A 27,075-nucleotide genomic window follows, 5' to 3' on the forward strand; every position below is an offset into this window, starting at 1 on the left:
CCTGGGAAGAGCGCAATGATGGTGCCAACTTGGGCCAGTGAAGCAACGTCCTCCACAACTAGACTGAAGAACAAAACGACAGCACCTTGTCTGTTTCCCTTCCCCCAATTCCCCAGCACTGTTCCCATCCCCCCAATTCCCCAATAAAAATATTTTTTAAAAAAAAGGAGAGAGAGAAAATGGCTCTTTCAAAATTAGAACTTTTTCTCCTAATATTACTTCCTTTTTTAATCCCTAATAGTTATTTTGAAACAAGAATATTTTATAAGTATGAGGGTATGGGAATTTTACTTTTATCCAAGAAATCCTGAGTTTAAAGGCTCTACACTGATAAAAACAGATGGAAGTTAACTAGACCATTTATTATTTTCATGTGTATTAAACTCTCAAAAGAAATCTTTCACTGGACCAATACTTAACTGCGACAGCAATTGATAACATCACAACTGAAAGTGGAACTTGCAAGAAAAAAAATCTATGCTAATTTGTTTTCATTTAACTAAATGGAATGAAATTCTTGCAGCCAAAATTTCTTCTGATGCTGAGCCTAGTACAATCTGAATAATTCACTTAGGCTATGTTATCATGACAATTAAAAATAAAACATTGGCTACATTCTTGACTGAACTGTAAGTCTTTTATTGATTCCAAGCATTACTCAGATGCAAACATTATTTAAAATTTTTGACAGAATCCTTTCCATGTGACCACAGGAACCTGAACATTGCTTTCCTTACACTTTTTTCCTCTCACAGGCTTCTTCTCCTTCAATGTAAATATTATCATGAAGCCTCAACTGTTTCACTTGACTATGGTGTTATCCAAATTTAAAAGAGAGTGATAGTTTGTTGAGTATAGCAACCTGGAAGTTTGTACAGGAAGAAATGAGTCATAAACTGTAGAATGTGCTTAAAAATAGAAATTCAAATTGCCAATGCCACTCTAGCTTCTTTCAAAAAAAGCACTCTTTTGGGGGGCAATGTTAATCATTATCCCATGGTTCAAATGACATCATAGGATATAGGAGTCTGCTCAGTTTTGAATATATTAGCCACCTCTGACTATTTTTAAAATCTAAATGAGAACTAAAAACACACTGTAACCAGCATATTTTCTTTTAATTTTTAAATTCATGCATATCGTAAGAGAAATGAAATACATATGCTTATAAAAATTCATTTACACTTTACATTTTATAATATATGACAGAATCTTTTTATAAATCTTTTAATGACTTTTTTTACTTTTGAAAACATCCAGTTTGTGAGCATAAACTCCAAATAATTTCAAGTCAGAACCCAACTGCCATATTCAATTAATATGCACCTTTCACACATGATTGATAAAACTATAAACATTTGGAATAAACCCACAGACAACCTCTGGAGCAAAGAAACATTATTAAGTAACATCTAGATGGATGCATATGAATGTTACAAAATACTAAATTCTACAGCTACTTTTTTTTATGTGTATAATGTTTATTTGTACATATATAATCTGTCTTGAAGTATATGTGTACAGAGAAAATATAACATATATACATTAATTTATTAATAAAGATTACCTTGTTTGGGGAGACTAGTGAGAGAGGAAGAGTCATTGAGAAGAGAGGGCTAACCATGCAATAAAGTAAAAGTAAAAATGGCTTCTTTTCCAGGCACTGAGGAAGAAAAGTAACAGGGGATCTCAAAAGCAAAATGAGATCTGTTACAAAGCATAAAGAAAGTTAGATTATTCTTGTTGCACATCTGAATAGAGTTGTGCACACTTTGACACAGCTATACTTTGTATTTCCATATAATAAACTACATCATTCTGTTTTATGTTAAAGACACAGTAAGAAGGTCACACAGATAATGGACCATGCCAGTAGGATTTTATTTTATGTACATGTCACTTTTTCCACACATGTGTCTTGAAGATGTGTTTGGAATATCCTAGTTGCTTGGAAAAGAAAATACTTCATTTAATACTTGTTTAGTTCACTTTGTACAGTTATGTAGTGAGGTCCATCCATGATGTTGTCATGTCAGCCCACATCAGAATAGAGCCCTCTGCCAGAGCTCAGACTGTCTTATACATGTGCCATCCCTTCCCCCATTGTTAGTCCCTTCCCCCATCTACCAGGTATACTTTGCACCTTAATTTCGACTCATCCTCCTCCATCCTTCCCAAGGCTGTAGTGCAGCCTTTACTCTGTCCCATCATTTGCTTCCCTGTCTATTTTTCTTTCTACTTCCCAGTCTCCACTCTTTCCATTAAGTTTCCTGAGTAATATCTCAGAATCCTTATACCACTGAAACATCCCTGACCTCTCCAACTTATGGGAAGAACTGAGGTCTCATTTTCTTTATTCACCTAATTCTCAGTGCATTTTATTTACTCACTTAAATCTCAGTGCCCTCGCTGCATCTATTTGACTGGCAGGAAGCTCAATCTTTGCTGTGAGTTAGCCGCCCTAAGTATCATCAAGGCTACCCAGCATTTGCCTTCCTCATTCTGAATATCAGTCCTGGCTCTACCTGATTGCCCACCATGAAACTGTTTGTTATAAAACAATATGTAACTCAGGAACAGCTAGATGGAAGAGATACATAGGATAAGTTATGGGAAAAGGGCACAGAGCTGCCATGCCCTCTCCAAGCTGGCTACTTTCCCTGAATCTCCACATGTTCTCCAACCTGGAAGCTCTCTACAGCTACCTTTTAAATGTTATTTTGTCACACAAATTTGGTGTGTGTTTTTTAAGGCTTTGAACATTTGTGGGTTTCTTCTAATTAAATTTCAGCAATATATGAAGATCTCACCTACACTTTGAACTCTGAAATGGACATCTGATGGGGACAAGTCATTTCCTCTTCTGGCGGCTCTAAAAGTCTCTTAAGATCTAACAAGGGGGAAGACTGTCAATGTGACTCTTCCTGAAGATACTAAGTTGAAGACTTTTGTGTTAACTCTTTGTGTCCCCAATGGTGTGTGCCCAGTGGCAGCCAGCCAAAGTGATGGAGTCAGAAATGGGGTGGAATTATCTTAACAAAATTCATTTATTGAACAAAGAACAGGAAGACACAAGCCAAAGCCCAACATGTTCACTCAGAATCAGCATGCTAAGGTCAACAGCAGATGCAACAGGCTTTTTAACCCCCTTTATGTGAACAGAGCAGGACAAGATACACTATACACTAGTTTTGGGTGTGTTGACTTGACAGGAAGCCTGGTCACACAGCATTGATCTAAGTGGACTTGCTACAGAAAATTTACTTCAATGCAGTAATGATGGCCACTGGACCAGTCATTAATACTCACAGGTCTAGTCATGAAATTATCAAGTACTCTTAAGGTCTTGGTGAATGTTCCATGGCTATCAGATTTTATTAGTAGTTGACAATGGCGGCTCCCTCTGATGATGTTGAAAGTTTCAATAAATTCAGAGACTAGCTAGCAGTCTTGATGTTCTCTGCAAATATGGTCTGCAGGGCTGTGACATGACTAAATCCATCATAAGATGCTGATGAAGAATGCAGAAAGAGAGGAAAACAACAACAATAATAACACTAACAACAACTGATCAGGACCCCAAGCAAGTCTCTACTCCTTACACATCAAATGTAAACCTCACAACTGCCTAGGGAGAGAGATATTAGTCCCATTAAACAAACAAGGAAACTGAGGCTGGTACATTTTGTCTAAACTTGCCCAAAGTGACACAGCTGCTAAGTGTTAAAACTGAGACTTAAAACCAGCCAGCTCTGCAAACTTTTAGCCACCACACATGTCATCTCTTCCCACTACCTCCTTCCCACACCACCGCCAGGGGGTGTTCCACAGCTGATAGTCTGAGTTTAATAAACATAAAAACCCAGGTTAAACATAGTAAGAAAGACTCCCTTTCTTTTTCAAAACTAAAGAAAAAATTTGTTTGACTCCACCTGTAAGAAATCTTTCTGGATTTTATCCTAATATAAACAGGAAAGTGAGGAAATAGTCATTTTCTTTGTTGTTTGCTGTCTTTCTATAATATATTGGCCCTTACTATAAATGTGAATTGTGCCTTTAAATGATTAAGAGCTTCGAAGAGATCGCTAAAAATGAACATGTTGCTTAAAATTAGGAAGATTCGAATGCAAAATAAAAAATATCAAAATTGCACAAATACAGATAAAATTTATTTCATTTCCTAAAAACATCAGTTTTAATTACATTACTTTTGAAAACTCATATTTACTTGTTTTATATTCAAAGAATTGGATATATATATATATATATATATATATATATATATATTTTATATATATGTCAAAGTTAGAAGTGCAACTTATTTGTGAGGTGACTTCTCAGTTAACTTATTTGATAATTCCAATGTGGATGAGCCTAAAAAATCCATTTTTCACCATGTGCCCGCTTGTCCTCTGTTATAGAATCAAAGCATCTGATTATCAATTACAATAATAATAATAATAACAACAAAAACATTCCTCTTGTAAACAGATGTTCATCACTGGACAGATTATCACTTTAACAAAATGAATTCTTTGGTATGTTGAGCGTTATCTTTGTTTTCAACTTTATTTTCATAGAACAATGTGTGCTCCCCCTAGTGGCCAGATGATACTTTTAGTGTCTTAGATCAAGCTAATCATGTTACAATTTGTTTGCCAAAGGAGCCTTTTATTTATTTATGTTTCGCAAGTTTTAGGTTCCAATTCAATTCTTTTTAAAAAACCAATTTCCTTCAATTTATTCAAATATCCTGCCCAATTTTTATCCAAGAGATTTGTTGTTAAATCAAAGCCACCTAGTTAAATTTTTTCTTTTGTTTTGTTGTTTGTTGTTTTAGATAAAATCAAACCTTATAAAGCTATAAACTTATCCACCAATGACTGGGAGGACTCCCCAAAATGAAAATTGTGTGGCCAATATAAGAGACAGGAGATAACCCATCAAGTCAATATATCTCACCAGAGAAAAAAGGAAATTAAATGTTACAGGATGGGAATGTAATTTACTAGCTGAATGAACACTTGATCAGCTTATTTCATCCTTGAGAAGAAAATAGAGTGGAGGCAACCCTGGGGTTAAATTGTTATGCAGTTGAAATTCCATCACCTATGAAAACTGTAATTGGGATTCCATTTTTAGATTTGGCCAGCCCAGAAACAGATATGTGTCCCACCGAGGACCACATACTGCTTCTTCTGAAGAAAGCTCTTTAGAGGGAATTAGGGTTTCAACCAGTTTCAACTCCAAAGAAGAGACTAGAATAAATTGAGTATAATTGTTTAAAATTCCCGTTGGATTGTGACTAAATGTGTGGTTCACATTTTAATGCCTTGAAAAAGAAGATGGTGTGATTCTTCTTTGCTTTTCCCTTTAAAATAAAGAATCCAATAACAGAAGTTTTTTTTTCAGTTGAGATCCAATAGCTCGGCCAGAAATATCTCAGCTGCAAGACATTTCTTCAGTGAGCAAAGCTATAGTTCAGATGGCGAGGTCAAGGTGGAGACCAAATACCATTTTGTGCATAATTCCCACCACCCATTAAAAGAAGAGAATTGAATGTTTCTTATTACGTAGGCTGTCTGCATGCACAATACTTTCATGCACTCCTCAGGCACATTGTGGCAAGACTCTAAATTCATGTTATCCTGCATAACATGGATCAGGTAGAGTTTCTTTTGAAAAGAAACCTAGCCCAATGTAATTCTAGCTAGGGAAGCTGATGCCCAGAAATCTACAGAGTGCTTTGACCCAGACCACTGTTCAACTAAATAAGTCTCATCCTCTTTAATAGGAGTCAAGAAACAAACAGGGAAACACTTGTCAATGAGAGGGGTTCTTCCATCAGGAAGCTAATTCCACATGGATTTCAAGTAAACTTGAGATAGGTAAAAAGAATGTTTGTGCCAGTATTGGTTTTTACATCTTATTCCTATCCAATATTTCTTCAAACACAGTTCTCCCCCCACCACCTTTGCCTCAATTTCTCTTTCTGACCTAGAAAGACTAACTCCCTTCAAAGGAAAGGAAAACAGCATTCATCAGCCCCTAGCAGCTTTGAACCCCCTTCAGTGATCTGTAGAACAAGTCCTCTTGTCTTCAAGAAGGACAACACTCTGTGTTTCTTGTCCCTTTGTCTCCTTCCCTTTGTTAACAGTAAAATCACCTGCACAGTGGTGAAGCAACCCAAGCCAGTCTTCCTGCAGGCCAGATCACCGTGGGTGTCACCACATTGAAGGGTGCATTTCACAGATAGAAACACGAAGGCTCAGAGAGGTCACAGGCTTCCATCATACTTCAGTGGAGCAGGAATTTAACCCAAGCTCACTGGGATCCCCCATGGCCCTCAGCCTTAAGAGAAAAAGGATCTCCCAGCATATCCCACAGGAAACATCAAAGCCTGCTGACACTGTGGCTGGATGCTGCCCTCCTCTGTGAATGCTTACCCCAGAGCCAAGAAACTCAAAAAGACACAAATCATGGGGAACCACAGGGTATATTTAGAAAGCTCCTCACTTTGCAAGGGGCACATACAACATAGGCACCTTCCATCCTTCCTGGGTTGCTTTTCCCAGCTCTTCTCACCGTTCACCCTGGGCAGCCCAAACACAGAAGTGGGCAGTGGTAGAGAAATGGGAATTGTGGCAATTCAGGGATAGAGGCTGGTTATATATATTCTTCTAATTTCTTCAGAAAGGGCTGAGATGCCTTCTTTCTGGCCGAACAAGCCAGTCCTCCAAGCATCAAGGATGGACACATGAAAATCCTGTGGGTGGCTGAGCATGTAAAGCCCATCTAAGCACATAAGGACAGGGAACTTGAAAGCATGCTTCTTTTTCATACTTTATTGCTATAATCATTATGACAGCTTCTCTATAGGAAATGCTGGCACCGAAGGCTGAGGATGCCAGGCTCAAAGTTCAAGCCCCAATCCTGGCTCTCTGATGAGATGGTGTCACCCAGTTTCTGTGTCCAAACCCTGTAATTCGTAGCTTGCTACTATACAGTCCTGAGAAAATAAACCAAATAGCTAGCCCTCAATATGCCTATCTATAAACTGGAACTCTTTTAAAAAAGCAAGTGACTTTGAAAACCTGGGAAGAAAAATTTCTATATTAAAAAAGATATTATTTTATGATAAATACCTTTAGCAGGTATGATTGCAAGATACAACAAAAATAATTTCTCCACTGGTTCCTTCCACACAAACAGGTGGCTCCACTTACAAGCAAAATCTTTATTTCAAAAATCTCTTTTGTCAGTTTTAGAAAGCCAAATACAGGAAACAAAAACAAAACAACTAGCCAGAGACCCTTTTGTAGATAGAAACCCCTAAATTATTTGGTAGCCTGAGATAATTTTCTTAAGATTTAAGTGTGTTAGAAATGTTCTGAAAAAGTCCTCCTTTGTTGCTCACTGCCTTTTGGCCAGTTTATTCCTCTAAGAATTGACTTCATTTTAGGATGATTTCTGCATATTGCCTCTCTACCTCAGTTCCCCAAAGCTGACCTGGAGTTTCTTGAGACAAATCTCTGAAAATACTCCTCCCATTTCACTTTCTCTTCCACCTCCTGCCCAATCTGGGCTGCAAGTGCTAATGAGTAATCCAATAAAATAATTTCACCTTAATAACGTTCATGCTGGAAACTCAGGGCTTGAGTAGGTGAGGCGTGTCTACATAACACTGCAGACTAGACACAGACTTGCTCATCCTTACAAAGCGTTCTTCAGATGCTTTTTTTTATTCAAAGGCAGCCACATTTAACAGGCGATGTCAGACTCTCACCAGTGACATTTTTATGACTACAAAAATGGCAGTTTTATGTCCAGGGTCCCGCCATCAGTGTGCCTGAACTTGGGAGCAGTTAACAGCTCTTGTGTCCCACTCTAAACCCCCAACCCTTGCAAACCAGAAGCCAGATTGCACCTTTGTACCCGGAAGCAGTCTGTGGTTTAAATTAACAAATGTGCTGACCCCCCATCCCAGCCCCACACCAGAAACAGTGTTTACGCATTTACCATGTGCCAGATTCCCTCAGGTTTGGTGTGGAGCAGTGGGAAGGGGCACATGCAGAATACCTGGTTTTCTAACTGGAGAAAACACCAATGGCCCCGGAGCCCCCTCCTCCTACCCCCGTTTTCCTTGGGGTGACATAATCTCAGAGAAAGCACAGAGAAGCCCAGCCACTGGGCACTGACAAAATACAGATTTATGGACAATATCCTGGGGAGAGGGGGAAGAGGTTTTGTTCTGGTTCATTATTATAAAAATATAAAATAAAGGCTGTGGCCCCTCTGTCCTCTTCCTAGGTTCGAGACCCCCCTATTAGGCCAGAAACTCCGAGGGGGTGGAGGCTAGAGTCCAAGCTGCCGAAGTGTGGACAGAGACCGGTCTTGGGTTCTCTTGAAAGGGGATGGGGGTCAGAGAAGAAGTAGGAATGAGGAGAAACAGAATCATTGACTGTAAAAGGCACCAAAGAGAGAAGGTGGTGGATGGGCTGGACCACAGGAAAAGGAGCACAGTAGGCAGCAGAAAGGGGAGGAGAGGGGAAAGCAGGGGAGGTAGAGGGGAGACAAAGGGAAGAAAGGGGAAACAAGGAAGGAAATGAAGGTAGCATAAGAAGGAGGGAGGAAGGAAAGAAAGAAGGGATGTAAGGGATAGCGGGAAAGAGGGAAGTAGGAAAAAGAAACAGGGAGGGAAGGAGGGTACAGAACAATTCTGGGAGAAGTTGGAAAAGGCAAGGCGAGGAAGGCCACGTCGGAGCAAAGATAGCTAAAGCCAAAGCTCAGGAAAGCCTGAAATCCTGAACCACAACTGAAGAGTGGCCCTCCGGGACAGAGCGAGGCCTGGGGCGGACCCGGTGTGTCCTAGCGGGCCGGCTCCCGGCATCTCCTCTGCGTGTCCTCGAGTCTTGCGGCGCCGCCTGGGCTACAGGGCCGAGCTGTGCGCCTTGGTCCGTCATCCGTTCCGCTGCCTCCTCCCGACTCCGGGTCTGGCTCGGTACCGGGACGCGCTACCCCTAGGAAGTCGAGGCCGGGATGGGCAGTCCGTGTAAGCTACTGAGGCCATCGGGGGCCTTGTCGCTGGGGCTGTGCGGCTTCCGGTCGGCCACTGCGAAAGGAAGCATAGGGACGTCGGGTCACTGCCTGGGCCGGCGCAGAACCTGAGACCCGGGAGCCCAGGACTCCCACAAACCAGGGTGACAGGTCAAGGATCTGGGAGTGAACGCTGCGGTGCGCGCTCCACTCAGGGGTTTGGAAGAAGGAGGCAGAGATCCGTGTTTTCCAGGAGCTCCACGCGTCCGCCGGCGCCCACCCTTCCCCTCTCCTAAGGAGTCACTCGCCAGGGTAACCTAAGCAAGTGGCTCTTCTCCCAAGGCCATTTTACAGACACTCCCAGATTGCTAACCCGGTGCAATTTCCTTCGCCTGGAGCCCACGTAATAAAGAAGATGATGAGTGCAGGGAGGTGCTGCCGACCCGTGCACCCCTGGGCCGGAGAGGTTCTCAGATCCGAGACCTCTGGGGAAGGGAGCAGGGAACTGAGTTCCACACACTCCTCTCCAAACCATAGCTGCACAAACAAGCCCGAGGAGCTGCCAGCGCGTCAGGTTCGCTGTCCCTCAAAGCGGCTCCGGGCGCTCGCGGTGTACAGTGAGTAACAGAGTGGGGATCGGGACCAAAGACGTTCCTTGTGGAGGGCGGGGGGCGGCCTGGATTCCTCCGACAAAGAAGGCAGCGGCGTTTTATGTGAGCGGCGGACTTCGTTATGCCTCCGCGGCCGGGAATCCAGATTCCCTCACCACTGTGGGCACAGCACGTCCTGGGACCAAGGGGGCTCCGGATTAAGTGACAGTGGCTTTGCCAGATCAGGCGGCATTCTGTGCGTTGCTATATTATTTAGGGTTTTGGGAAGGGGCCCAGATTTGCTACTGGAAGCCAGAAAAGTGACGCCAGGATTACCCAAACTCTTATTTTTCCTTCCCCAGTCCCCCGCCGCTTAGCTTCTCCAGCACTAGGAGACACAAGCTCGTTTATACCTAAAGGCCCTGTTTTCAGATTTCTCCCACCACCACTACTCCCAAACAAGTCTTTCTTTAAAGGGGGAGCTTGCAGCGCCTCATTTGGGAGTGAGGGGGAACGCTGGAATTTTTTTCCCTGCAGCTGCCCCCGCCCCAGCTCCACGCGCAACTTGCTGGGGCTGCGCAAAGCTGGGCCATACACTTCTGAGCGAGGGACGCTCATACACAAATGCACATACACACACGCACACGCATGTACTCATATCTGATTTTTCAGAGGGTCAGAAGGGGTCTAAAGACCTTTCCAGAACAGAGTGACCCCTTCACTATCCCCCTTCCACAGCCTCTCTCGGCTCTTTTCTAAACACAGTTGTGGCCACTGTTCCTGGGACAGTGGCCAACGAAGTTTTCCTTCCCACCTTGTACACACACTTCAAGATGAGGACCTGGTTAGAAAACATCTGAAGAGAAGGAGGTTTCTCAGCCAAGGGCCAGTTGCCTTAGAAACAAGGGAGAAAAAGCGTGAAAAATAAACACCCGGGAGCCCAGAGAAGATTCCACCCCTTCTGCAGGGCAAATCCTGCTGCTGCGTTTAGCTCTGTCCAAGCCAGTCCCTCTCCATAGGGTCCCTTCTCCCCTCCTTTCCCATCCACAGGACCGCAACGTGAGTGGGTCTGTGGTGGGTTTCTGGAAGGTTTGATCCCCAGAGCATTAGGTGCTTTGCGGGCTCATTTAACCTTAGCGGGCAAGAACTTTAATCTTAAGGAGGCAAGCGTTTTTTTAAATATTGGAACTGCTAATGTAGGACCACTGGGACAACGGGAGTGGGGCGCACGAAAGCAGGGGTCTGTGACCGGATCTCTCCCAGGGCTGGATCAAATGAGACCAGGGTAGGTGGTTGCCTGGCTCTCAGGCAAATGCCTGCGCCCTAGTGCCTCCTGGCAAAGTTTGCTTTCAGGATTGATCTTTCAAGAACAAATCGATCAGAGATAACTGGAATGAAGCTATGAGTTATCTGTAACAAATATAAACAACACTTTTTTTTTTTTAGCGAATGCAGTGTCTTATAGATTTGATTTACAAATCTTTAGTCTTTCCAAAGCCCCGCTGGGACGGATTTTAGAGCCATGAGATTTGAAGGTTTCTGAAAACACACCGTAAATACCAGTTGTCTTGAGGGAACATCTGGTGGGGTCTGTCACCTGTGTGTGGGAGTGGGGGGGGGGCGGGGGGAAGAGATGATCCTGCGCTGGCTGTGAAAAGACATTTCGATGGGTGTGGAGATTCCCAGAATATCTGCACCCCTCCACATGTAGATAAAGTGGAACCTTTCTATTCTCTCAGTTCCCAAGAATTAAATTTCCTTCAACGCATGGGAAATGTAAATTATACCTTCTTGCCTACAAAACAGGGAATCCAGACTCATTACCCTTTACCAAGATAAAATTTATAAATTGTGATGTATAATTTGGCATTTGACTAGGCTTCCCTTAGTGTAAACACTAACTTTCATTTGCACCTGGTTTGGAGGATATATAAACTAGATGACTGAAAATACTTGTTTTTATTGAGCATTCATGATATTAAATTTCTTTTGGTAGAGACTTTTTTTCCTACTGAAAAAAATAATTCAATAATTGTTATTCTTACTATTCTCTGAACTGAACAACAATTAATTATAGTAATTGTCTTATTGGATAAGCTTCTTTGAATATAATGTTAAACCACTGAGTAGAAAAAAGGCAGTGATTTGGATTAGTTTGCTTTGTAATTTTTCAAAGACCAGTTGGGAGTGTGAAATGTCTTTGATGTCAGGTTCTCTGCTGGTGAGAAGAATAAAAACTCTTAACCCAAATGGGTATGTAGTTCTCTTACTTTTATGTTCCTTGTTCAAACACAAACACTTGTGTGCCAGACTGAGAAATCATTTTTAATGATGGGCCTCATTTATTCAATGATCTTTTACCTGTATCTTTAAAGAAGTGTGAGGATCAGGAAATTAAGTCATTAATTTAAGAACTAATGTAGCTAATTATTACTACAGACTTTGAATGTGGAATGTTTCATAATAGGGAGTGAACATAATGGTTAAAGGGATATGAATGCAAGTGTCATTCAATGGCTCTGAATTTCTGAAAGAAAATTGTCTTCTGAAGAAAATCAACCACCAATGACTCCCCCCACCCAACTAACGAGAATTAGTTTAGAATTCAGAACTGTGTGTTTTACCTTTGGATTGTTGCCTACAGGGCATAATTTGATTCTAATGTAGAGCTTGAAATGCCCCAGAACAAAGTGACTCTGTTAACAAAGGACTGCATTGCTCTGCAGACAGCGAGTCCTTTTTAAAGTCTTCCTCCTCCTTGGGATCAGCTCAAGGGAAATCTTTTATAAATTTGTGGATACATTTTTTCTAATTCAAATGAACCTGCTAGTTAAACGATTTGTATAATGTGCTAAATTCCATTTCTAATTCAATGGGTAATTTCAGTTGTCCAGAAAAAAAGGTAGATTTGAGGCCAAGGACAAGACCTTGAGCAAAGCATTCACCCTGAGACCACTTATCGATCCTTCAGTGTTAAGTTTAAAGGAAACCTAATTCTCAATTTAAAAAATATCTTTTACTTTGATTTTCCTATAAATGAGCAAATGATGTTATCCTATTATTTAAATTAAGTTTAAAGCTTAATGGAGTTCTTATTCTCAATTTTTGTAATTTATATCCCTTGGTGTTTATGTTCTAGGAAAGGTGAAAATAGAAAATATTTTTGTTCCTCCACTTGACTTATTGATGGTATCTTAATTCTATCTCTCTCTCTCTGTCTCTCTTTATCGCCTCTTTTCTCCCTCCCTCCCTCCCTCTTCCCCACCCCACCCCCTCAGAGGTCCTGTTGTCTTGTCTCCTTGGAAATAAAAGCTTTTCGCCTGTCCCCTGCCCAAAGCCATCTGCCCCCTACTTCTGCCTTGGCAGGTATAAAGTGGATCAACTGGTAAAGACCCTTTTGTAATCTGAACACCCCTTTGCCCCAGGCTGCCCATCCCCACCCCTCCAGGTTTGTGCCCTGTCTCCACTGCTGGGTCTGAGACCCCCTGAGGTGACTCCTCCTTTTCCCAGTGTAGTTGAAGTTACAAATTTTGGTCATCAGACCTAAATGCAGGAAGGGTCAAAATTAGCAAATTCATTCATTCCTTTCACCTATGAGGAAAATGAGGACTCAAGGTCAGGTGAGCATTTCCCAAGTTACAGGCAAAACCAGAACCTGAAAGTCAGTGTGAGAAAATGCCCTCACGCTGTTGACCATCAGCTAAATACCTGAAATCTGTTACTTTGGCTTATCAGGGAATCAGTTTACGAAGCTGGAAGGGAAGACGCTGTTGTTGGAGGAGGGAGAACTCCCAGCCACATTTCCCACAGAAAGAAAGACCCCCTAAACCACACAGAGTTCAAAATAATCTAGACTTAGGGACACAAGATTGAATTCCTCTCTCTTTCCCCAAAGAATGTGTTTTTAAAAATGAATCCAAAGGGAGACCAGGATGTGGTTAAAAAAAAAGAGGGATCTGGAAGAAACATAGACAGTGCCTGGAAGGATCCAGATGCGGGTTCCGGTGCCAGGGCAGGTCCACTACAGAAGGCAAAGCTCCTCAGGCCACAGAAAGGCAAGCCTGGACGGCGCTTCTACACACTTCTACGGATGGAGAAATGAGACTCAGAAAGGAGCAATAACATGGCCAAGGGCACATGAGCCAGACCTTCTTTTTTCTCTCTCAGTATAAGTCAAAGGGGACAGTCCTGGGGCTTCCTTCAACCTCTGCCTGCTTTTCTAGGGACAGGCCATACGCCTGTTAGAAATTAAACTGCTCCAAGAAGCTACAGGCTTAACTTTTAACCCAGAGGAAGAAAAGATTTATGCCAGGTACCATATCTCTTGCACTACTTTTTCCCACACACCCCTCCCATGCACCCTTCCTAACCCTGACTGCATTCAACCGACCCCCCCACCGGCGACCCTCACCTTCTCTGCTGGGATGCTTGAAGGTCATCGCTGAGGCGAGCTCCCCACTGTGCACGGTGATGCCGGCCCCGGGGGGCGCCAGCGGGGGAGCCTGCGCCGGTGGCCACGGCGGGCCCGGGGCGAGGTAGCCGCTGGCCGGCGCGCTGTACACGCCCTGCTGGTTAGAGGCCGGGTAGGCGCAGGCCGGGAGGAAGCCGCCCACTGCGGAGAGGCCAGAGGTCGACTGTGCAGATCGAGAGGGATAGACCGTCAGCAGCAGGCAATCTTTCCGTGTTCTCCAGTACATATAGTTATGAGGCGCGGAATCCTCCTTTCCCCCTGCTGTCCCCTCAATTATCCATACACAATGCTTGGCCTTTAATTTTCCTAGTAAGGACTCTGGCAAAGTGACTTCCACTCAAGTTGTTATAAATAACAACAATAAGAGATGAGAGGGATCATGGTATTCAAGCCGGGATTTTTAAAAAGGGAGTCTTCGACCAGCTATTTTACTTACGCGTTCCAGCTTTTGTAGGAAAGTATCTTGGCGAAAGGCAACTAAATCCCCTCGAAAGCCAGCCTCCCCCAAATTAGTGAGCTTGAGAAAAGTTGAGAAAAATGACCCGCAGACGCTCGATGGCGGGACTGCCAGACACCCCCACATTCGACACTCTTTCCCTGGTATGGAGGAGTTTTCTTTTTCTCTTTTTCCCCCACCACACCACATCCCCCTCCCAACCCTTCCGCTCCCCCAGGTAAGGACACTGCCTACCCTGCCGCATGGTTACCTGAGTATATTTAATGTCCGCCTCCAAGGCGGGTTTCTCAAGCCCATTCACCGCTGGAGTGGCGGGGAAAGCGGTGCGGTTCACACTGGCCCAGTCTTCCATCTTGGGGGAGTAGGCGACGCCTTCGCTCCCGGCCAAGGCCCCTGTGGGGACACAGGATGGATTAGTAGGGGCATAGGAATCTGCGCTGGTCACACGCGCGGCCCTCCCGCCCAGACTTTTACACACGTGCCTACAAGCGCTTAACTAGTATTTGAGGGCGCGGCCGGGAGTCCTCAAAACACGTGTGGTAGCCAAACACTCGGAGGGCGACCAGAATCGGAGGGGCGGCGAGGCACTGGGTTTCGCTTTTACTCCATGCAGGGCAGAGGTTGCTCCTCGCTCCTCCCAGCCTGCGACCCGCTTCCGGCAAAACAGGAGGTCTCCCGCAGGGAGGCAGCCTGGGAGACAGTGGTTGGGCGCAATTGGCTAGTGCGCCTTTCCGCTGTCCAGAGGCGGTACCCAGAAAGGTTCAAGTTCAAATCCAAACCAAACCCGTGCGAATTATATGCTTTCTCAAAGTCTCAGTAAGGGGCTGGAGGGCTGGGAGACGGTTCTACTCAGAACTGCCTCGGAAGATATCCGGATCTCCCAAAAGAGGCGTCAACCCAGCGACCCGCGCACATCCCAGGCACATGTCTGCTCCTCCCGCACGTGTGTGCGCAGGGAACCGAGAGAAAGCTCCATATCTGAGTGAAGATCTGGTGAGGTCATCTCCCAGCCAGCGGCACACAGGTCGCTCCAGGGAAAGCTTCGGCCCCAGCCGATCGTCCAAACTGGGTTTGAGCCACCAGGAGAAACAGCGTGTGCGCGGCTTCGGCGGCGAGACACTGCCACTGGAGCTAAGCTTTCAGTTTCTTTCCGCCTCCCCACCTTGGGCTACGGTGAATTTTGCTCTTACCCTCCTCTTGAGTCTGCTCACATAAGAGCATGTCATGCCCTGCCTTGGCTACAGGGACTTGGTTCGGCCCAAACACTTTCTTTCTAGCCAGCACGGTGGTCGTCCCAATCCTTCCTCCCTTCTCCACACCCTCCCTCCCCTACTGAGAGAGATAACCAACAGCTTGCTGAGTTCTAATTACTGGCAAAGGGCAAATCCTTCGTGAGCTTTCATCCCAGGATGGCTGCAGCTCTGAGGGGCTGTCACTGGAGAGCCCAACCCCAAAACCTGTAAAGCCAAGGGGCCTGCCGGATATCTAGGACACTAGACAAGACTGGTCACGCGGCCCCTATACCTTTAACTCAAAAAAGCCTTTGGGCCTGGGAGGGACAGAACTCTTTGGGAAATGGTGAGGGATCCCTTTTGGGGGTCTTTTGACCCTTAAGAAAGGATTGCAGAATTGACTTTGCGGTTTGTTTGGCTTAGATCTGATGATAGAGGTTTGTATACCTTTTGAAAGAATGAAAAGGCACAATTTCAGGCCTCCGAATGTGTGGTCAGAGATTGCTCTTCCATTTCTGAAATATTTTCCACATTTGTCATAAAACGTTCAAGATGTCCGAGGACTCCCACAGAAGCATGAGACCCTCAGCCTCCCTGGCCAGCCCCAGCCCTTCCCTGAGCCAAAGCCAGTCCAAGGAGAACGGGAAGTGTGACCCCTCACCCTCATGCCAACCCCCCAATCTCCAATTTTGCCCCTTCCAAGGAGGCTACAGAACGGCTCTACGACTGACCTGTTTGCTCCATAAACGTCCGGATGCCCAGAATGTTGCTAACCGAGTGCGCTGAGGGCCATGAACGGGGGATACTGACGTGGCCTGCTGTACCCGGGACCCCGTGGTGGCCGCCCATCTTGGCCCCCGTGGGCGACACGGGGCTGGGGTAGGGGTACTGGTAGATGTGGTTGTAGGGCAGCGCCGGCTGTGGTGGCGGCTGCTTGCTCGCCTCGTATGGCCCGGGCTGCGTCAGGCTGCCAATTTTATTGCGCAGGATGCGGCTGATGGAGCTCACGGAGGGCACGTTGTACTTGTCGCAGACGCCGTCGGCCAGCAGCCGGTCGCGGATCTCCCAGGCGAAGATGCCAGGGTCGCCCTGCTTGTAGTCCCGGATGTGCTTGACCACGTTCGGGGTGGTGACACGAGGTTTGCTGCCTCCGATGGCTCCGGGCAGGATAGAGCCTGTCTCGTTGTAGCGCGCCAGGATCTTGCTCACGCACCCGTGGGATACGCGCAGCTGCCGGCTGATGTCACAGGGTCGGATGCCCAGCTGCGCCAGTTCCACGATGCGCAGGCGGATGGCGTTGGGCAAGGGGCGGCCGTTGACGAATACGCCGCCCAGTTGGTTCACCTCGCCATATGTCTGCTCTGTGGACGCGTCCGAGCACAGTGAGCAGGCAGGGGAGAAAACACCGACGTGTTAGCCAAGAGTGGCCGCACAGGGCTAAAGGCGGCACCCAGGCGCGCCTCGGAAATTGACCCGCGGGTTCCAGAATCTGCGGGCAAACAGCCCAGGTCTGGCTTTGGGAGTGGGTACCGGCGTAGGGACGGAGGAGGAGGGCGCCACGCGCTACAGCCCTCCGTGCCCTTTTGAGGCGTCTACTTGAGCCATCCCATCCCCTGACGCGCGTAACTGCCCACACCCTCACCCCTCAGTGAAGGCTGGGGACGTGAGCAGAACGCGGCTCGTCCGGAACCCAGGACCAGGTCTCTCAGGGAAAGCAGGCGGGAGGAAAGGGAGGCGCCGAGGCGCAACACACCTTGTCAGCCCGCCCGCGCCCTGCTTGCCGCCCGTCCCTTACCCATAGCGCGCGGGCCAGCCAGCTGCCTGGCGCCGGGGCGGCCGGGGCTGGGCCCGGCGCAGTCCGGGAGAGCTCGGGCGCCGCAGCGGCGGGAGAGGCATAGAGGGAGGACGCCGGCGAGCGGAGAGCCGCGGCGGCCCTGCGGCGGGCTGGAAACGCGCTGTGCGCCGCCGCCTAGCGCGCTACGGCCGGCCTCCGTGCCCGCTGCCGCCGCCGCTGCCGGTTCCCAGGACTCTCTCCACGCCCGCGACCTAATGCCCAGGGTGAACTTCATCCGATTAAGAGAAATTCGTCTGACCGGGAGGCTGCAGCGCGCGGGGATCAATTTGACGTGTCCTCCACGTCAATCTCGGCAGTCATGCCGGAGACGCGCGAGTTGGCAGCTCATTGGTTCCCGTCACTGCACCCCGGTGCCCCCCTCCCCGCCATGAAACTCTACCCCCTCCTCCTATCCTTCTCCGTCGTCCCTCCTCCGGAACCCATCCCCTCTACACACACACACACACACACACACACACACACACACACACAAACACAGGAGTCCTACCGTAACCCCAGCTGGGCCTAGGACTTACCACTGGCTCTGCATCTTTTGAAGTCCCTTACACCTCCAGTTTTGATAAAGATAGGGTAGTCATTTCAAACTGATAAATATTTATTACTATCAGTACTATTACTAGTTTTGGTTTTAGTGGTATTACTACGTCCACCGCCATTATTGCTAAGATATTAGAGGATTAAAGTTGATCATGGCCAGATGGTCAGTGTGTGGCTGCCTTTGCCGCTCCTTTTTCTGGGCAGGGGTCACGGGAAAAGTGGTGCCAGTGCCCCCATTTTCGGGCGTGCGAGCGTCGCGGTGAGCATTCAGCGAGATTGAGGGCGACTGTCCCAAGGAATTTGTCCTGTACTATTTCTGGCCGATCCCCCAATCCTGCTCTCAGGAAATCTTTACAATGTTCAATAGCCACCCCTCCCCCATGGTGTGATTTCAATGATGTGAGAGGGGCACATTCTAGACTCTGTCTCCCTGCGGATAGAGTCATCCACCTGAACTCCTTCCTCTCTGAAGAGACACAGGACACAGGTTGGAAAGGGGTTCCGACCTGCTGCCCCAAGGGCAGGGAGCCTGGGCTCCCCGGACACCAAGCGTCCTGGCTGCCTACAGTAGGTCAAACTGGTAGCTCCCACTCTAGGCCTGAAGGACAGTTCCTTTCATCCAGACCGGGAACCCCAAATCCTTCCACACCTGGACAGCCTGACCTCACCTTTCACCTAGTCCCCGAGGCTTATAGGGGGTAGTTGTTAAATCACTGAATGGTCCTTTCCCTTCCATGTAAGCGGGAGTTTGCTTAGCCCTAAACTCTTTGGCCTTTTTTTCTCTATTTCTGTCTTTCATCAACGCCTGGTTCTGGACTTCTCAGCCAGTGTCGCTAACTGTGGCAGTCCAGAGGGAGCCACGCGGTGGGATCCATGAGAAAGAGCAGGTAGAGGGAGAAAGCCCCTGGTTTTGCCCTGAACTGACACGAGGAGGCTGGGACCTAGGAGTTCTGACCTTGGGGCCAGTAAGCGCCAAAGGCATTGGGCTGAACATAAAGGAGCAAAAAGGGGGGCCTAGGTGGGAGCCTAGGAAGAGCCACGGTTCCTGGGATTCCCGTGTGCTCCCAGCTCTCCTCAGGAGGCGGGAAGAGTTCCCTGCTACCCTCCACCACGACAGTCTAACGCTCAGGAGCTACCTGAGAGCTGCGCGCTGCCCCAGCGCTGTGATGCTGCTGTAGGCACAGATGGACCCCATCAGCGAAGCCTGGGGAGCAGCGGCGATGGAGTCCCTGATTCCTTTCCCTCCGCTGCGGGATCAGAAAGTACAGCTGGCTCCGAATCAAACTGTCCAAATGTGTCAATTAGGAGGGTCTGAGCCATAAATCCTGGGCTCTCTGGAGGGAGGGCAGGGGCCAGGCAAGGCTGGGGCCCGGGCCACAAACAAAAATTATCCTTGGAAAGAAAACCCAAGTTCAACCGAGGTGAGGACTTTCTCCTTCCGCATCACCGAGAGCACAGTGCAGCCTCAGGGAGGCCAGGACGAAGACAGTCTGTGCAGTGACGCGGGGTGGGGTATTGTTGAGAAGTCTAGGCCAGACCACGACAGCGCAGGGGCGTGGTAAGGACCGAGTAAGGGGGTAGTTTGGATTAAGGTGAGCAAACCGTAACCAGGAGTTATTCAGAGGTGGAGCGGAGGACTGAACATGCACCGGCTGTGGGACGCTTTGAGGCAGCGCGCAGTGCGATGCTCCCTGCTCAGTTCTGTACAAGTGATTTAAACTCTGTCTGCCCCTTATCTAGACTTTCGTTGCCTGAACTTCAAACCGTGACCCAGAGACCAAAAGGACTGATTCCTAGACCTGGGAACCTCAATATCCATAACCCGGTGCAACCCCGAGATAAGGTGTACCTAAAGCCATTTCTTTCCCCTGTAGGCGATGAGTCGACAGGCACGCTCAGAGAAGAGACAATTAAGGCCGGTGGTGAGAGCTGGTTCGCCCCAAACGTCCTGTCAGGGGAACATCACTCCACTTCTGCAAGGAGGTGTAAGGAGGTGCAGTCTAGAACTTCATCATCCCCCCATTCCCCAGGGCCAAGTCTGTCTGGGGCTGGAGTAGACCGTTGAAGGACTTTGCCCCGGGGCTTTCTGGGGTATCAGAGCCCGCCGGCCCTCACTTCACATCCTACCTTCCTCCCTCTACCCGACCTCCGGCAGCCAGCTGCTAGTGCCCCGGCCACAACAGCGCTTGCCTGCAGCCTGCTCACAGCCAGGCTCCGGAAAAGCTTACAGTTTGTCGCCCCCTGTCGGTCGCGTTCCGCGGGTTCCAGCGGCCGGTGGGGTTAGGGGCGAAATGGCCCAAAGGTGGGATTACAGAAGAAAGGAAACGTCTCTTCCACCTCCACGGGATGCAGCTTTGCCCGCTCCGTAACCAGGAAGGGCGACGTGGCTGGTTCTGAGCACGCAGAGGTAAAAACTTCGCAGATTCCATGCTGTGCTTGGCTGACTGTGACTCCGTTGTTCGGAGCACCCTGGGCGCAGCGTAGAACACAGTGAAAAACGGCTCCCGAGGGTGCGGGGGCAGCCGAGCAAAGGGCGCGCGCGGGGATCCGGGACGTGATGCGTCCAACTGTGGCTGAACGCCCAGGGGGGCGAAGGACAGATTCGAGGGTCCCCGAGTGGCCTCGGAAACTGACCCAAGTTTCCTAAGGCAGAGAAAGGATCGAGAGGCAAGGTCCGTGCCAAAAGCATGGGGCAAAGCGGATGAAGGAAGGGGTGCCTGCCTTCCTGGGGGCTAGGGCTATCCGCATCCGAAAGGATTGTGGGTGAATACTCCCTGGAGGTTTGCTTCCTGTGCCCGGCACCGGAATGTTAAGGCTGCGAGAGTTTCCGCGACAAGGTCTTCCTTAGAGCGACAGTCGCCCACACTTCACCTCTCCCGCGTCTCTTTGAATTTTGGTGGGACTGTTTCGGGGGAGTTACTTGGATACAAACGAAACGTGCTCGTCACAATAGGCCAGGGTGTTTCGGGGGCCCGTGCATTTTGAGGTCTTCAGGAGAAACCTAAACAAGTAAATGGAAGTCCCTCTCAGATCCCGCAGGGAGGATCAACCTGCGGCTGGGCGCTTCTCGGTTCAGCGGTCCGGAAGAAGCCGAGGGCAGGAAACACAGGCAGCGTTTCCTGAAGGCCCTGAGCTGAGCGTGGGCCCCACTAACGACCAACGCCGGTACCCACCATCCTCCCGCCGGGTTAGCAGGGTCAGGATCCTGTGTCCTCCTAGACAGGAGCGCCTCAGGCCTGCGGGGCCCGCATGGTTCCAGCGTGTGTCCTGGCTCACCTCAGGTCCCGCGCTTTTGCTACGATTTTAAGTCGTGTGGTTGGAAACTCAAACAAATAGAGCCTCTTAGTTTTCTTTTTAACTTCACTTTTTTTAAAAAATAAAGTAGGGCAGGCTACAAACGCACTTTGTATGCACCAGGTTATATTGTGCCCCTCCACACACAGTTTTGCAAACGAGATCCGGTGCGCCACAATACAAAGAGGAATGAGTAAGAAGGGGCTAGCTGCAAGCAGACTAATAATGGGAGGAAGAGCAGGCCCAGATCAGAAAATTGCAAACCCTCAGGGAATGCGCCAACAGCTAACTAGCTCGCGGGAAACCGGAATGTGAGACAAAGCAACGAAACTCCACCCGGAGGGACCGCGGGGTGGCGGGGGAGTGAGGAGGAGGGAAGAGGACTGAAGGCTGAACTGGCCCCTTTGCAGGCAGCGGGTGAGCTCCGGGAAGGTGCTCCCTCCCCACCAAGAGGCCTCACTGGGAAGGGGGGTGCGGGCGTTGAGCCCTGCACCTGCCCCTCCAAATTGGGGAACACACACTCCCCAGGCCCCAAATGGAAGGTGCTGTTAATGGTGCCACTTAGCATTAGAACAGAGCCCCAAGAACATGAAATACCGTCCTCGGCATCTCAGCCTGCTTGTGACCATGGTGAGCTTAACGTTCTTTGCCTAGACTTGACTTTTATTTGCTAACCTGTATAGGTTTATTGTTGAAAGCGGCCTCGTTGGCAGTGATGCGGTGGAGGGCCATTTCCGCCTATACTGGCTGCTAACGGCGGAGAATTTCCTTGGAAATGCAACCGAAGAGAAGCAAAGAAAAAAATTTCATTTTCCTAAAATGAAATGGATAAGCAAGAATAGATGAATATTTTCCGCGTGAATGACAGAACAGTTCCCCAAATTCGTTCAGAGGTGTAGGAGAAAAAAATTAGAAAACGGATTTATGGAAAAACCCCCACTAGAAATAAACAGGGAATTGAGCGTTGCAAACGAAGACCTAAGATCTTTCTACCCTGCAATGCAGGGATCTGACTACTACATTTATAATATTCCTTTTGGAGTAGAAACATTTTAAATGTCGCTTTTTGGGTGATAAAAATTAACTACAGGAAGCTAGTGTCATTTGTACCAATGGTTTCTTTGAGTCTTGTGAAGAAACAGTGTCCTTGTCATTCCTGCGTGTATATTCTCATGGGTGCAAAATTCAGGGTTCCCTTTATTGCTCTTATGTCTCCTCTCCTGTCCCTGGCAATGGGCATGACAAATAAATCTTAATTTCCCCTTATATAAAATGACCTATACTGTCTAATTAGATCTATTTCATCTCATTCCGTCTACATGAAAGCCAGCAAAGGGCTTTGGGCACTGGTCAAAATTCCACTTTTGCAGTGAGCTCTCAAAAAATGCTTATGTGACAGTGCTAAAAGTCTAAACAGCAATATTAAAATGGAAATATTTGGGAAACTTGAAAATGTTCATGGGGCACAAGGTCTAGGGAAGTGGAAAAGGAGAAATCTAAGAGTAGCCACAGGATACACAGGATAGAAGTGGCATTTCTAACGGAACCAAATGTGACTGTCTACAAGATGACTTGCAAAGACTGCAGTGGGTAAGAGGACGGCCCTCTAGATCAGACTTGCTCTGCTGCAAATATTGACACGTGTGAGACATCCACACCAGCCAGTCTAATTGGAACCAGATTGAAGTGTGCTGCCCTTGAATGCTTCGGAAATTTCTGATCCTCCATGGACATAGAACCTGGAGAATGGATGGAGGACATGAAAACTGAAGGATACATATAGAGCCCTTTTTCTGGAATTAAAGACAATGCCCAGCCAGTCCTGGTTTATCTGTATTTGTTTGATTTCTTATTAAAGATCAGTCCTCTCCAATCTTCAGCACAAAAAAACATAATTCAAATGCTGGAAACGGTAATTTGGAGGTTTGCAGAATGATTGTTATAATATGTTGGGCACAAAAGAACACTGAAACCTACTAGTGGACTGTTTCCAACTTCCCTTCTGGCGAATGGACAGTGAAGCCGGAGTACCGCCCCCCTCCTCGATTACCCATTTCTTGCATACTTAAAATTATCATTCATAATTAGATGTTAATGACTTTACTTTTCGTATCCAGCATATTCTTTAGAAACATGGCAGTTTTGGAATAAAGGCTTTGTTCCAGGGTTGTGGGTTTATTTAATGTAAGCTCAGAAGTCCTAAAACCCACTAGAATTACATGTTCTCCTCAAAGTAGAATCTCCTTCATGTTACTTTAATTTTTCATATGCATATTTCTATGTTACTTCTCTCTTTGTTTTCTTTGTCAAAAATCAAGTGTCTTTTATGATGCGTTTTCTTTCAGATACAAATGGAATTTTTCCTCATGAGGAACTTTTTACTGCCAGTCTTGTTGGTCATTTTAAACTAATTATTGCTTGATATATTTTTCTCTTTAATTGCTGGAATATCCCAATGCCTGCTACCTATACGTGTGTGTGTGTGTGTGTGTGTGTGTGTGTGTGTGTGTGTATATATATATATAATATGTCTGCAGCTCGGTGATGGTTTTAATTTTCTCCCCCCTCCCCCTCGTGTATGAGCTATGGAGTTTTATTGAAGACCCGTAATGCCTCCGGTTTTGATTTAGTGTTTTGGAGTTTGTGATCTCATTGCTCGGTATGGAAAATATTAGACAGGGTCTGCAGATTGTATGCAGGAAAAGACCCAAATCACCACCGTGGACTGAGTGTTCATCCCCAGCACTGCAGTAAGCTGACTGCACAGCCATCTAGAATCAATGTGCAGTTTTTATGCCTTTGGATACAGACCACTTCAGCCAGTTCTGCGTATGCAAAAAGTTCTTGAAGACACTGATTCTCCAGGTGGCTGTACTTTGAAATCATGGGCGGGTGGGGGTAAAGGTGGGAGCTTAGACTGTCCTGATACCTAGGTCCCACCTCCAGAGATTCTGATTGAATTTGTCAGGATGCAGCCTGTACACCTGGTTTTTAAGAGCTGCCCAGGTGATTCTAATATGCACGAAAGTTTGAGACTCTCTGCTCTAGGGGAGGCACTATGTAATGCGGTGTTTCTTACTCTGCAACTGCTTTCAGGGATGCAGGCAGGACTGACCCACGACTGACTGGCCTCAATCACTTCTGTGGACATCTTAACGTGACACATGAAAATGTATTTAAATCCATGTCTAAAATGTCCTTCCTGTACATGTTTACACTGTGTCACTTTGGCCCCTCTTGGAAACAGCTGAAAAAGGAGAATGCTGCCTTCTCAGTCTCAGTTTGCTGCCCTAAGTTTCATGTTTTTTAAAACAAGAACCCTCTGTCTCCCTACCCTTACACAGGTGATCACAGCCCCTCGGTTAAGTGGAACCATCTGCAGAGTGAACTGGGGATGGGGGCCATTGGGGAAATGGCGATTGACTCAGCCACTTGTGCTGAAGAAGATTAACTTTGGGAGAGGTAGCAATAAACCATAAACACTGCTCAGAATAATTGCATTGTCCAAGGAGGTGGGAGTTGAACTGGACTTTTAACATTGCTAAATAACACTGCTCTCTACACATGTAAAGCGGCAGGGCAGGCATAACCCTCAAGCTTCTGGCACCATGTAAGAGAGATTGAATCTTCTTAAAGGCTAAAAACATAGTTTGTATTTTTATGAGTACTGTTGTTGTTAACGTTATTTGATTGCCATGCACCTTGAAAAGAAAAATTTTTTTTACATTGGCTATGGCAGTGTTGCATTTTAGATCTCAGAGTTGCTTTCACCTTAGATCGCTGGCTTATGATAAAGATAGAAATGTCAAGTATCCTGGGGGGAGGGTAAGTAGGGAAGGAGTGAGGGGGAGGTAAGAGAAAGAAGGAAAAATACTTTACTTATCCTCTTTAAGACCTCAGAAATCAATTAAAAGAAAAATCTTCCTTTTCATTTTTATTAACCTCGCCTTGGTAGGTTAAGATTTAGATTGCTTTATTTGATTTGATTTTTATTGCTTATAAGCATATGCATATTCCAAAATATGAACTGCATTTCATTTTTAAACCAGTTCCAAGAAAATTTGAGGATTAGTCTGTTGCTGCAGGACCTTTATGTCCTTGACTTTTAAAGTTCAGGTTTTTAAGATCCTTTTTAGCTATGAAACTTTGTTTCTATTAAGACTAAGAGAATAAATACATCAATTCTTTGGGCTTTTAGGTCTTGTTTATTTTTAAAAATCTTACGTGGGCATCTCTTGAGATCTTAAAATGTATATTTTAGAAACTGTGCCAATCTTGTAAAATAATTCTTTATATTCATCTACTTTAATAAGATTATGCTGTTTATATTATGTTCTAAGATAATGTTAAACTAATTTAAAGGTACATGAAAATTAATGATAATTAATAATAATAATAATAATTATAAACAATAAAAACCAAAATGCCCTTAAAATTATGTGGCATTTCTCAGCAACAGTCAAGAGCTTAAAGGTTATAGGGTTGTAACAAGGCAATAACAGATGCTGAACACAGCTACCAGACTGTAGACTTTACAAACGGATATGCTGAGAAAATGAGTTTTGACAGGGTTTCTAAGTATTGAGATGTTAGCAAAGTGGATAACTGAATTAATATCTGTCCCACTGGGAAATACTCAGGATTTGGAATATTGCTTCTTGACAACAGGCGAGAGGTTTGCTCCCTCATAACGGGGCAATGTCAGAGGTGCCGTCCATTTCAGTTTTTGTAATACACCTCTGGTTGAGACAAGACTCTGCTTAGTTTAATCTCTCTTCTGTAATACATTTCATAAAATACAACCCATGTCATTTTGTGCGGAACTGGTCTTTGCATGTGCAGGACATGTGTTTGCAATGTCAGCCAATTGATTTGGGCAGAACAAATCTGGCACTTTCATCTTAGTTTCTCTTTAAACTGGGGTGTAGGTAACCCTCGAAGAGGAGCAGTGGAATTGGCTGGGACGTGGCATGCAGCAGAGCTTTAATTGGACAAATAGCCTTGGGTGAGATTTGATGGCAGTTTAATATCACTTTAGGCTTGATGTCCTTCTATCATTTTAGGCTGTACTTACGCTTCCTTTCATCACAGAGGGAATAGGGATTTAATTCATCATTGGCTCTCTGTTCTCATTGTGCCTTTAGAGGTTTTCTTTGTGTCTCTAATATTTAAGCTGATGGGAATGTTGGAGAAATGTATGATCACACTTGATTAGCGCTACTACCCATGGCAGGAACGTGTGTATTTTATTGTGGAGTTAGCACACAGAGGATCTACACAATCTCTTAAGGCTCAGTATGTATAGGTCCAAAAATGCACATGCACCTTAAACTCAGAAAATGACCTGGCTACAGAAAAGCATAATATTGACGAGTATAGGCTTTTTATTAGCTCTAAAGTCTCAGATTGGAGGCCAGGATTTACCAGTGACTGAGAACTAACATTGTGCCTCTGTGGGTTCACATACAAGATAGGGTCATAAGGATTAAGTGGCCTAACCATGATAAATGCTTAACAATGGGAGGTGGTTAATCAGTGGCTGTTATTCTCATTATATTATTTTTCCATATTTTAAGATAGTAATAAATTTCGATTTTTGTCTC

The 27,075-nt window shown here is 46.3% G+C and overlaps 1 protein-coding gene across 1 annotated transcript; it reads right to left on the bottom strand.

Annotated features, from left to right (window-relative positions):
- Window positions 1–9,020: 9,020 nt before the first annotated feature.
- On the bottom strand, window positions 9,021–17,855 carry PAX1 (paired box 1). Its single transcript, XM_019656920.1, has 5 exons — window positions 17,582–17,855; window positions 16,518–17,147; window positions 14,805–14,947; window positions 14,038–14,260; window positions 9,021–9,112 (listed from the first exon to the last, which is right to left on the bottom strand). The coding sequence occupies exons 1-5, from the start codon at window positions 17,853–17,855 to the stop codon at window positions 9,021–9,023; spliced, it is 1,362 nt and encodes a 453-aa protein (XP_019512465.1).
- Between the last annotated feature and the right edge of the window lie 9,220 nt (window positions 17,856–27,075).

This window comes from Hipposideros armiger, unplaced genomic scaffold, assembly GCF_001890085.2.
Source record: "Hipposideros armiger isolate ML-2016 unplaced genomic scaffold, ASM189008v1 scaffold_269, whole genome shotgun sequence".
In the NCBI taxonomy this organism is placed as follows: Eukaryota; Metazoa; Chordata; class Mammalia; order Chiroptera; family Hipposideridae; genus Hipposideros; species Hipposideros armiger.

Excerpts from the sequence above, each read along its gene's own strand:
- PAX1 (XM_019656920.1), bottom strand. The coding sequence starts at position 17,855 with ATGAAGTTCACCCTGGGCATTAGGTCGCGGGCGTGGAGAGAGTCCTGG. Across the intron at positions 14,948-16,517 it reads GACGTTTATGGAGCAAACAG|GGGCCTTGGCCGGGAGCGAA; the intron begins GTCAGTCGTAGA and ends GTGTCCCCACAG. Across the intron at positions 14,261-14,804 it reads CGGACATTAAATATACTCAG|TCGACCTCTGGCCTCTCCGC; the intron begins GTAACCATGCGG and ends CGATCTGCACAG.